This window comes from Panthera pardus, unplaced genomic scaffold, assembly GCF_024362965.1.
Source record: "Panthera pardus isolate Hobbes unplaced genomic scaffold, ASM2436296v1 HiC_scaffold_1, whole genome shotgun sequence".
NCBI classification, from domain to species: domain Eukaryota; kingdom Metazoa; phylum Chordata; class Mammalia; order Carnivora; family Felidae; genus Panthera; species Panthera pardus.
Genome location: NW_026526654.1, coordinates 7531682 through 7544905, shown reverse-complemented (window position 1 = coordinate 7544905; position 13224 = coordinate 7531682). Strand labels below are relative to the sequence as shown.

Genomic DNA, 13224 nt, shown 5'->3' with positions numbered 1-13224 from the left:
ATTCTCATTTATTGATATGTAGTGAAACCACAGCTGTTTTCCAAGCAGAACACTTAATGTCCTCGCACTCTCACCCTCCTTTGTAGGATTCTCATTGTAAATCCTAAGTGGGAGCAATGAGGTAGATACACTGACCAACTCGTTTCTGTCAGTCGCAAAAGCTATATAATATACATGCAAGTTTCATTAGACAGCTATACCCGTCAGGGGAATTAGAACATTCTGTTGACTGGTCCTTTTTGTGGCTGAAGAGACATTGAAAATTATTTTCTTTTCTAGACGTCTTATAAATGAGTCACATAGTAACAGGGAACTTTTCATGCGAGTAACATGACTCTCTGTTGACCAGTCTTCTATGAATGAGAGTGCTAGGCGTTGTCCTGCTACTGTGTCCTAAAGAAATCTTTAAGGTCTCAAAAACTAAAATTTGTAAGGATATCCAAAACTGATGAAGCTTATTAAAGAATAACGAGGGATTTTCTGTGTATCCCTATAGAAAGGGATTAAGGTTATGGCATGAAATCATCTGCCATGTTAAGGTGTTCCCTGTGAAACAAAAACTTAGATAGCTTTCAGCCAACTCAGTCCATACCTCTGACTTCTCTAGAAGGTCCTTATCTCCTGAGCCTCCAACCAGAGGCTTCCTGGGTTGAGAAAATTTTTGGTGGGGCGGGGGGGCGTTACTCTTTTTGTTGTATCTTTAGTTTTATTGTTTTTAAATTTGCATCCCAATTAGTTAGCATTTAGTGAAGCAATGATTTCAGGAGTAGATTCCTTAATGCCCCTTGCCCATTTATCACATCCCCCCTCCCACAACCCCTCCAGCAACCCTCAGTTTGTTCTCCTTATTTATGAGTCTCCTGTGTTTGTCCTCCTCCCTGTTTTTGTATTATTTTTGTTTCCCTTTCCTTTTGTTCATCTGTTTTGTCTCTTAAAGTCCTCATACGAGGGCATCATATGATTTTTGTCTTTTTCCGACTAATTTCACTTAGCATAATACGCTACAGTTCCATCCACGTAGTTGCAAATGGCAAGATTCCTTTTTTTTGATAGATAGATAGATAGATATAGATAGATAGATAGATAGATAGATAGATATATCACATCTTTTTTTAATTTTTTTAACGTTTTACTCATTTTTGAGACAGGGGAGACAGAGCGTGAACAGGGGAGGGTCAGAGAGAGGGAGACACAGAATCTGAAACAGGCTCAAGGCTCCCAGCTGTCAGCACAGAGCCCGATGCGGGGCTCGAACCCACGAACCATGAGATCATGATCTGAGCCCAAGTCAGAAGCTTAACTGACTGAGCCACCCAGGAACCCCAAACATCTCCCTTTTAACGTGATTATTATTCATTTCTGTATTGTCTTTAAAGAACTAATCCATTCTTTTGCCCGTTTTTATATTGGATTGTCTTTTCATTATTGGAAGAGTTATTTAAATGTCCTACATGCAAATCCCTTAGCAGATATGGGATTTTCAGGTATTTTCTCCTATTTAGTCACTTGCCTTTTCACTTTCTTGATGGTGATATTTGAAGCATAGTAGTTTTTAATTTTGATGAAGTAAACTTAATCTGCTTTTGTCTTTTGGTGTCATGTGTAAGAAATCATTGTCAAATCCAGTCACAAACATATACACATAAGCTTTTTTCTAAGAGTTTTTATCATTTTAGCTCTTAGATTTTAAGTTAATTTTGTATATATGCTATGGGGTAGAGGTCTCATTTTATTGCTTTGCATGTGGATATCCATTTGTCCCAGTACCGTTTGTTACAAAGACTAGTCTTATTCCATTTAATTGTCTGTCACCCTTGTGGAAAATCAGTTCACTATAATGTGAGAGTTTATGTTTAGATTCTCAATGTTAATACATTGATCTATATGTCTGTCCTTATGCCAGTACCATAACAAATTTTATGAAAACTTTTTCTGTGTTATCTTGCAAATTACCAGTCACTTATGTGATAATAAAAAGTCAACGTAGTAGAACTGAACTTTGCTCCTATAGAGATTTTTGTTTCTTGAAGGACCCTTTCGCCAGCCTTTGCCTTGCTGACCCCATGACTCGATGTGAAGTCAGGCTCAAAAAGATAAAATGCTCTTTCTTTAGTGTGTTCAGACTTTTATTTATTTATTTATTTATTTATTTATTTATATTTATATATTTTTTAGAGCGGGCACAAGCATGACGAGGGGGTGTGTAGGGAAAGAAAGAGAGAGAGAGAGAGAGGGAGATAGAGAGAGAGAGAGAGAGAGAGAGAGAGAGAGAGAGAGAGAGACGAGAGAATTTTTAGCAGGCTTCACACTTAGTGTGGAGGCTGACAAGGGTCTTGATCCCATGACCCTGGGATCATGACCTGAGAGGTTGAGGCTCAACTGACTGAGCCACCCAGGTTCCCCGCCTGTGCAAACTTTTAGTGTCTCAGTCAGTGCTGCCCACTTTCATTTCCATCAAATCTTGGCCATAGGATCTCTTGACTCAGTCTACTACAGTTTACTTCATTATATTTTATTATCTCATTATAATGCATAGACTCATCCATAGTTTTCACCACCTAGGAAGGAAAAGATTAACTCTAGGCTATTCCTCTTTCCTGTTAAGCAATCTTGCTAACCCATCATCTTGCAATTCACAATGAGATCCTCTTCTGACCTGGTTCTTGTGTGTAACACTGGTGTTAATCCTGTTCTTGGCACAGATCATACTTTCTTGGAAAACACAGTAGCCTGTTTCCCCTTCTTTCACTTGAATAGAAAGATATGCTTAGCTATATGTTTTAGCTCAGCGTATAACTAATGGAATAAACATTATATCATTCAAATAATACAGCTGTACAAATTGCGGTAGTATTAAGTTGATTTATCAGAGACAAATACTAGATTGGTAATTTGAATGACAACAAACTTTTGAAGCCAACTTGTATGCTATGGAGAAGCATTGTGGGACAACACAAAGATGAAGTGATCTTACCTCCCCACACAAAGAAGGTTGGAGTAAGGTAAAGGAGAATGTGCAGTTAATTTAAGTAGTGCTGAAGGACAGTACATTTGTTTTGCTACTGAAAAGATGAAAAATGATTCCATAACATTCTCTTTATTTCCTCACTGAGGAAAGGAGAATGAAGATTGAGTATTCAATGGATTAAAAAATACTCAAAGCTGCCTATTTCCTTTAATTGAAATCAGACCAAAGGCCCAATTTTGGTTATCAAATTGACTCTTTCTAGTTTTTCACCTATTGTGCTTCAAATCGTATGTCTCTGTGCTTCTACCTTAACTTGAGGGGACATTCTAAAGAGGCATTCCTGCCTACTTGTAAGAATTGTTGGAATTGAAGGGAATCTTAGAAAAAGATCTTAGAGACAGGAAGAAGGCAGAGGAGTAGGAGGACTCTAGGCTTGCCTCATCCCACGAATACAACTAGATAACAATCAGCTAACCCTAAATACCCCAGAAATCGACCTGAAGACTGACAGAACAAACTCCACAACAAAAGGGAGAGAAGAGGGCACATCAAAGAAGTTCCTTGATGCAGAAATGTCATCTAGAAGAGAAACAGATCCTGGCTTCTGCAGAGGGGAGGGAGTCGAGGTTGTGGGTAAGGGTGAGAGAGAGAAACGAACAGGGGAACACACAAAGAGAACATTTCCCCATAGCCACTGGCTTGGAAAACAAGAGGGCCTGCATTTCGTGAGTTCTTGCAACCAGTAGTGCATAAAGTCTGGAGTTTTTAAGGGCATCCAATTTAGCTGGTTTAGAGCCGTCAGGTACTCCACTGCTCATGGACAGAGGGCAGGCAAACAACGTGGGAGCATATAGCATAGGTACAGTGGTCTGAAGAGTGCCTGGGGCACACAGTCAGGAGATTAGTTGCTCTTCTCAGAGCACGTCCCTCAGAGGCAAAGTCCAGAGAGACCTGTCTGTAGGAACAAAGCCGCTGGCTGGCACCATCTCCTTCTCCTGCCGCTCACCACAAACATAAAGCCACCTGCAGGAAGCAGTGCATTGCTAACACTGGTTACCTAACTTGCTTACACCAAACACCACCCCCTTGCACTCTGGTGGAACTATCTTTCTCAATCACTCTTGCTTGAGTCCCAGCACAGCAGACCCCTCCCCCAGAAGACCAGGACAAATGCCTGCCCACACCACATCTCCCAACCAGAGAGTTTCCCTTGGCCTCAGTTCCAGTAGAGGTGGTGACAGGTCTCATTTCATAAGCAGACCAGAGCACACCTAGTTAAAACCCGCTACCTTCAGGCCAGGGACCAAACACTCACCAGACCAGGCAAGGAGAGCCTCTGCAGACAACTGGCCTAAAGGATAGCATAGCCAGAACACAACAGCAGAACACATGCAGCACACACTGGTGACACTCCCTGAAGTGCTAGACCCTGGGCATTACATGACGTCTTTTTCCTAAGTCCATTACTTTCGGGAGCAGGTGACATAACCAGCTTCTCTAACACACAGAAGCTGGCAGATACTTAGACAAAATGAAAAGACAGAAGCATTTTTCCCAAATAAAAGGACAGGATAAGGCCATGGCCAGAGACCTAAATGGGACAGATATAAATAACACGCCTAAGGGAGAATTTAAAACCATGATCATAAGGATATTCACTGGACTTGAGAAAAGAATGGAAGACATCCGAGAGACCCTTACCACAGACATAAAAGAGTTGAAGAATCAGAGATGAAGAGTGCAGTAAAAATGAACAGCAACCTGGAAGAAGCAGAGGAAGAAATTAATGACCTAGAAGACAAAGTAATGGAAAACAGTGAAGCTGAAGAAGACAAAGAAGAATTATCCAATGCAAGAATAGACTTAAGGCACTCGTTGACTCCATCAAATGAAAAAACATTCATATGATAGGAGTCCCAGAAGAAGACAGAGAGAAGGGGACAGATAATTGATTTGAAGACACAATAACTGAAAAAATCTGTAATGTGGAGAAGAAAACAGACATCCAGATCCAGGAGGCACAAAGAACTTCCATCAAAGTCAATACCCAAGACATGTTGTAATTAAATTTGCAAAATATACTGCTAACATCTTTTTTTTTTTTTTTAGTGTTTTGTTTTTTGGTTTTGTTTTTTTTTTTTATTTCTGTGACAGAACGCAGACACAAGCAGGGGAGGGGCAGAGAGAGAGAGAGAGAATCCCAAGCACTCTCTGTGCTGTCAGTGCAGAGCCCACTGGAGGGCTTAAACCCACGAACTGCGAGGTCACGACTTGAGCTAAGATCAAGTCATGCTTCACCGACGGAGCCACGCAGGCGCCCCACTGCTACAAATCTTAAAAGCAGCAAAACAAGTCATTCACTTCCAAGGGAAAACCCACAAGGCTAGCAGGAGATTTTTCAACAGAAACTTTGCAAGGCAGACGGAAATGGCATGATATATTCAAAGTGCTGAATGAGAAGAATCTGCAGCCAAATATACTCTATCCAGTAAGGCTATCATTCATAATAGAAGGAGAGATAAAGAATTTCTCAGACAAACAAAAATGGAAGGAGTTTGTGACCACTAAATCAGCCTGTAAGAAATATTATCGGGGAATCTGAGTGGAAAGGAGAGATCAAAAGTGACAGTATAAAGGCAAGAAATGTAAAAGCAGTAAAAATGTATATTTCTGTAAAAAAAATCTTCAAGGAATGCCCCCAAAAAGGATATACAATATTAATAACTTATCAAAACATGGGGAGGAGAAAAAAATGAGCTCTAACTTAAGTGACCATCAATTTAATATAGACTGCTACACGCAGAAGAGGTGATATACAAATTAATGCTTATCATATACCAAAACCCACTAATAACCATGCAAAGAATAAAGAGAAAGAAATCCAAATATATCATTAAAGCAAATTAGAAAGACATCAAAGAGGGAAAAACAATAAAGGATTTGAGAAAATCTCCAGAAACAACCACAAAACAAGTAGTAAAATGACAATAAATAAATACCTGTCAATAATTACTTTGTATATTAATGGAATAAACACTCCAAACAAAAGACCTAGGGTGACGGGATGGATTAAAAATCAAGACCCATCTGTATGCTGCCTATAAAAACCTCATTTTAGACATAAAGACACCTGAACATTGAAAGTGAGGGGATGCTTGCACTGTTGGTGGTAATGCAAACTGGTGCAGCCACTCTGGAAAACAGTGCGTAGGTTCCTCAAAACAATTGAAAATCGAACTACCCTACGACCCCTCAATAACACTACTGGGAATTTATGCAAAGGATACAGGAGTGCTGATTCATAGGGGCACATGTACTCCAATGTCTATAGCAGTGCTTTCAACAATAGCCAAATTGTGGAAAGAGCCTAAATGTCCATCAGCAGATGAATGGATAAAGAGATGTGGTTTATATATACACTGAAATACTACCTGGCAAGGAGAAAGAGTGAAATTGTGCTATCTCTGGCAATGTGGATGGAACTAGAAGGTATTATGCTATATGAAATAAGTCACAGAAAGACAGATATCATATGTTTTTGCTCCTATGTGGAACTTGAGAAATGTAACAGAAGACCGTGGGGGAAGGGAAGGGGAAAAATAGTTGCAAACAGAGAAGGAGAGGGGCAAACCATAGGAGAATCTCAAATGTAGAGAAAAAATAGAGGGTTGATGGGGGGCAGTGGGTAAGAAGGGAAAGTGGGTGGTGGGCATTGAGGAGGGCACTTGTTGGGATGAGCCCTGGGTGTTGTCTATAAGTGATGAACCACGGGAATCTACTCCCAAAACCAAGAGCACACTATACACACTGTATGTTAGCCAAGTTGACAATAAATTCTATTAAAAAAAATGAAAGCGAGGGGATGGAGAAAAATTTATCACGTTAAAAGAAAAAATAGCGATACTTTTGTTAGACAAAAGAGTCCTTAAAACAAAGACTGTGGGGCACCTGGGTGCCTCAGTCATTTGAGCGACCGACTAGGTCTTGGCTCAGGTCATGATCTTATGGCTGGTGGCTTTGAGCCCATGTTGGGCTCCAGGCTGACAGCATGGAGGCTGCTTGAAATTTTCTCTCCCCCTTTCTATGTCCCTCCCCAACTCTGTCTCTCTCAAAATAAATAAACCAAAAACAAAGACTGTAGCAAGAGCCAAAGAATGCTACTGTATCATAATAAAGGGTACAATCCAATAGGAAGATCTAACAATTGTAAATATTTATGCACCCACCAAGAGAGCACTCAAGTACATAAAACAATAACCAACATAAAGGAACTAATTGATAATAAGACAGTAATAGGGTACTTTAACACATCATTTACATCAACAGATCTTAAAAAAATCACCAAAAAATACATCTTAACAGAAAATCACCAAAGAAACAATGGCTTTGAGCCATACAGAGAAAGAGAGATATCATATGTGTTCACTCTTATGTGGATCCTGAGAAACTTAACAGGAATCCACTGGGGAGGGGAAGGAAAAAAAAAAAGATGTTAGAGTGGAAGAGAGCCAAAGCATAAGACACTCTTAAAAACTGAGAACTGAGGGTTGATGGGGGGTGGGAGGGAGTGGAGGATGGGTGATGGGTATTGAGGAGGGCACCTGTTGAGATGAGCACTGGGTGTTGTATGGAAACCAATTTGACAATAAATTTCATATATTTAATTAAAAAAAAGAAAAAGAAACAATGGCTTTGAATGACAGAGCGGACTAGATTGGATTTAAGAGATTTTTTTCAGAACATTCCATCTTAAAACAGAATACACGTTGTTTTCAACTGTACATGGACTATTCTCAAGAATGGATCAAAAAAAAAAAAAAACAGGCCTTAATTATTAAAAACAATACGTGCAGGTTAAATAACGTGCTACTACACTGGAATGGGTTAAGCAAGAGATACAAGAAGAAACTTAAAAAAAATACGTGTATACAAATGGAAATGAAAAAAAAAAAAAAAAAAAGAAAAACAATGGTCTGAAACCTTTGATATGCTGCAAAAGTGGTCCTAAGAGGGAAGTACATAGCAATATAAGTCTACTTCAAGAACCAAGAAAAATTTCAAACAACCTAACCTTACACCTAAGGGAGCTAGAAGAAGAACAACAAATGAAGCCTGAAGCCAGCAGAAGAAAGCAAGTAATAATGATCAGAGCAGGGGGCCCTTGGGTGGCTTAACCGGTTAAGTGTCTGACTCTCGATTTTGGCTCAGGTCATGATCTCACAGTTGTGAGATCGAGCCCCATGTTGGGCTCTCTGCTGGCAGCATGGAACCTGTCTGAGATTCTCTCTTTCCCTCTCTCTCTCTGCCCATCCCCCACTCATGTGTGGTCTCTCTCAAAATAAAATTTAAAAAAGAGATTAAAGCAGAAATGAATGATAGACAAACAAAAAACAGATAATACTAGAACAGATCAATGAAACCTAGAGCTGGTTCTTTGTAAAAATTAATAAAACTGATAAGGTGTTAGCCAGAGTAATCAACAAGAAAATAGAAAAGACCAAAATAAATAAAACCACAAATGTGAGAGTAGAAATAGGAACCAACACCACAGAAATACAAACATTTATGAGAGAATATTGTGAAAAAATGTATGCCAACAAGTTCGACAACTTAGAAGAACTGAATAAATTCCTGGAAATATATAACTTACCAAAGTAAAACAAGAAGAAATAGAAAATTTGAAAAAAAAATCAATAACCAGCAAGGAAACTGAATCAGGAATCAAAAAACTCTCAACAAACACAAGTCTAGGACCAGATGACTTCAGACGTAAATTTTAACATGTAAAGAAGAGCTAATACAAAAAAAAAAAAAAAAAAAAAAAGTTTAACCTGTCCTTTTCAAATTGTTCCAGAAAAACATAAAAGGAAGGGAAACTTCCAAATTTATTCTATGCCAGCTTTACCCTGATACCAAAACCAGATAAAGACACCACAGAGAGAATTACAGGCCAGCATCTCTGATGAACATGCAAAAATCTTCAACAAAATAAGCAAACTGAATACAACACTATATTAAAAAATCATTCACCGGGGGCAGAGGCAGCTGGGTGGCTTAGTGAGGCAAGCATCCAACTTCAGCTCAGGTTATGATCTCATGGTCCGTCGGTTTGAGCCCAGTGTCAGGCTCTGTTGGCAGCTTGGACCCTGGAGCCTATTTCAGATTCTGTGTTTCCCTCTCTCTCTGTCCCTCCCCTGCTTGTGCTCTTTCTCAAAAATAAATAAACATTAAAAAAATCATTCAATCATTCACTATAACCAAATGGGATTTATCCCTGGTTTGCAGGGGTGGTTCAATATTTGCAAATCAATGAATGTGATACCTCATATTAATTTTTAAAAAAGCATAAAGTCATATCATTGCAATAGATGCAGAAAAATAATTTGACAAACTATAACATCCATTCATGATACAAACTTCAACAAAGTAGGCTTAGAGGAACCATACCTCAACATAATAAAGGCCATATATAGAAAATGAGCAGCTAATATGATCCTAGCTGGGGAAAAACTGAGACAAAAACTTCTTAGATCTTGCTTCTCGTTATCTGCTTCTTCTCATTAGCACCATTGGTTGTTAGTAAATTAATCTTAACATTTATTACATCCTACTTTAATGGAGACCAATTTCTCCTATACAGGTTTATGTGTCTTATCTCTTTTTTTTTCATCCACTTTTCAACTTATCATTTTTGTTTTTTTTTCTTAACAAACTGCCCAAAGGTTAGATTTCTTTTGTTCACAAATCTGTTAGGAAAAGTGTGGCCAGGACAGCTAGTCTCTGCCCCGCTCAGCTTCAGGTGGGGCAACTGAAAGGTTTGGGGTTGGATCCATTTGAAGATTTGTTCACTAACGTCTGGTGGTTGATGCTGGCTGTTGCCTGGGACTTCAGTTCAGGAGGCAGCAGAAACACTTAAACTGACACACGTAGACCCTCTTTGTGGCCTAGGCTTCCTCACTAGATGGGGAGCTAGATTCCAAGTAAGCAGCCTGAGATACAGAGCAAGGAAGAAGCTGTATCGCCTTTTGTCACCTAGGCTTGGAATACACACAGGATCATAGTCACATATTCTGTTCATTAGGAGCACGTCACTAAGGTTGTTCCATGGCCTTTTTTTAAATGGAATTAATATTTAAAACCTATGTACACCTTTAAAAAGCAGTATACTTTACCCACTGGCCACAAATGTTTGTATTCCTCCCACCTGAAAAATACATTCACTCCCCTCCCCCTCCAATACCTCCTTGCAAGTCTCAGTTATCATGGCCTCAGGTTCAGGGCTTGAGTCCAAGATCTTACCATCTTAATCAGGTGCAGTGGGGATAAGCTGCCTGGGTTATGGTATCTCAAGTATAGCCCCTTGAGTGCAAGTGTTCTCAATATGAGGACTTGAGAATGAAAGAGACAGTTATTTACCACTCACAAATGCAACATTCTAGTCAACTGCTGAAGACTCACCCATTCAGAAAAAGAAGATGGGAAGCACCCTAGTCCATAAGAGTTTTGAAATATAGCCTGATGCATGCTGTCAGTTCTTAAGTTAGGACTTAATCCTAACCACGGGAATACTTTCTCCATGTCTCTTCCCTTTCTTTACTCCTTGAGCTCTTGGTTCCTTCCTTTTCATAAGGAATGACCTGTATTTGTAGCCGTTTTTTCATCCTGCTTCCTCCCTGTGGGACTTCTAAGACCCAAAGGCCTCATTTCATTTTGCACTATTTGGTCTCTTTTAGCCCAAGTTAGCAAATAGTATGCTTGCTACTATATATCTCTTACCTTTTTTAGTTTTCTGTAAATATTACTGGATTTCATGCCGTGTTTTAGCAAAGCGACCCTCCCAAGTCCTTTTGAGATAAGCTTTTCGCTTCAGGTTTCCTGCGAAGCTCTTATAGGACATTGCCTTTAAAATTCGTCTACTCTTGGGGCTCCTGGCTGGCTCAGTTGGTAGAGCATGTGACACTTGATCTCTGGGTACTGAGTTTAAGCCCCATGTCGGGTGTGGAACCCACTTTAAAAAAAATCTTATACTCTTAAGATCCTTAAAGAAATTGGAGGCATACCTTAGATCTTTCTGTTTTCCTGGTAGCACCCTGGAGTTTCTCTTAACCCAAAAGCCATTTCTTTATTTTAGCATTATTTGACAGTTCAACGTGTAGAGAGGCTGTAAATGAGAAACAGATGCTTGAACCCAGTAAGTCCTGGTTCCTTTCAGTTGCATAGTCTTTCTTTATTTTCTCTTTCCTATCCGTTTTACTTTCAGGTATTTTGTAGCATGACTTCCCTTTCCTCCAGTGTCATTTTCTTCACTTGCTTAGAAACCCTTGCTGTCAGCCTCTTCACAGGCCATCAGGTTTCCACTAAGAGTCTTGTGGAGGCCCTTTTTGGGTCTCATTCTTACGCTTTTCTACATCTTTCCAGGTTCGACCTACCTCCTGGTTCAAAGGAAGTTTAGTTTTAGGGTTTTTTTGAATAGCAGCACACCATTTTTAGTATCAGTATCTGTGTTAGTAATTTACTGCTGCATAATAAGCCACCTCAAAACCTAGTAGTTCAAAACAGCATTTCTCTTGTTCACCAATCTTTAGTTTAGGCAAAGCAGAGTAGGGCAACTCATTTCTTCTTCATTTGGCATCAGCTGGCATAACTGGAAGCTGGAGACTAGAATCATCTAAAGGCTTGTTCATGCACGTGTTTGGCTGTTGAGGCTGGCCTTTGGCTAGGACGTTGGCTAATCTCAGCTGGAGTATCTACATGAAGACTCACTAGGTAGCCTGGGATTCCTCACAACGTGGTGGCTGCGTTCTAAGGGTGAGCTTCCCTAGAGAAAGAAAGTCAGATGGAAGCTGTATCACATTTTCTAAGCGGGCCTTAAAAATCACAGCAGTTCTGCATATTCTGTTCACTAGAAACAAGTTACTGAAGCCAGCATATATTTAAGGGGAGGGATTTTCACAGAAGTATCAACGAATTTATAAAACCAGCACATCCACTCACCTTGTCTTACCAATCATATAGAATGGATGGAACTCCTTCCCAACTCAGCATCACTGAAATTCCAGCCAGTTATGTTGTTGTTTTTGTTTAATATGATCTCTTATTTTCTAGAAAGTAACAACGGATAACAAGATAACAGTATTGAATTAAATTTTTTTTTAGCCTCAAAAAAGTATGTGGATCATCCAATTAAAGTTTTATACTGGGAGATGTGATTTCTTAACACATCCTGGAGAATCATTTCTCCTGGGAATGCACTTCAAATTAGCATAAAACATTTGCAGTTCAGAAACAGGCCGTGGCATTAGAAGCATTACTTATAGATTCATGAATTAGAGTCTTATTTCCAGAGTCTTACCTTGGGACGTATTTTTTGACTTGGGCATACATAAGTCAATATGACATTGCTAAAAATTCTTTAAAAATTATAGAGTGTTAAGATGGGGGAAGGGCTAAGAGACTTTCTCCTAAGAGGGGACTTATTTTATGAAAGAAAGATATGAAAAAATCATAGAAAAATAAAAGTATAGAATCAAGTGCAAATGTTGTGTAGTAAAGAGAATGATAGCAAAGATCTATTTCAGTAACACCTGATGGCTTTAACTTGGCCCTTGATTTTCTGAGTTGTTTAAGGTTCCACATTCTAAGACAGGTAATATTTCATTGCAAATGAGTTTATTTAAAAATTTGAGTGCCTGGCTGGCTCAGTTACTCTTGATCTTGAGATTGTGAGTTCAAGCCTCACACTGGGCGTAGAGATTACTTAAAATCTGAAAAAAAAAATTTTTCATAGTAGTTTTGAGTTAGACTCTTTTCACTCCCTTCCAAACTATAGTGTTTTATTCATGCAGGCTGATGTCCTTACAACAGAACTGGAAACTACATCGTCAAAATGTCTACACCTGGATGCAAAAAATCAAGTTCTTCAACAAGAGTTATTATCAGTGGAAGCTTTCGAAGAAGAACGTGAAAAACTAGAGAGCAACAACAAGAAGTTACAGCAAGAAGTAGTAAAATTGAAACAATTTATGGAAATGAATATGGTAGAACGCAGTCAAGTGGAGCAGTATAAACGGGAGATTGAAGAAAGAGCACGACTGGACATAGTAGAAAAATTACACGAAGTCAACCTGTTTTTACAGGTTAATTGATTGATCTGTAATGTGCTTTAATTCATTTCACTGCAAATTACATTTTGGATAGATGTATTGTAGGGGTTTCCTCTACTTGCTTTATGGTAATTTGTAGATTTCTGGAGGCAT

At 39.1% G+C, this 13224-nt stretch overlaps 1 protein-coding gene across 1 annotated transcript in view; it reads left to right on the top strand.

Annotated features, from left to right (window-relative positions):
* LOC109260803 (ankyrin repeat domain-containing protein 26-like) overlaps window positions 1-13224 on the top strand; it is a 135766-nt gene that overhangs the window by 112682 nt on the left and 9860 nt on the right. The window contains 1 exon segment of the mRNA XM_053901553.1: window positions 12814-13104. Within this exon segment, the coding sequence (XP_053757528.1) occupies window positions 12814-13104 (291 nt within the window).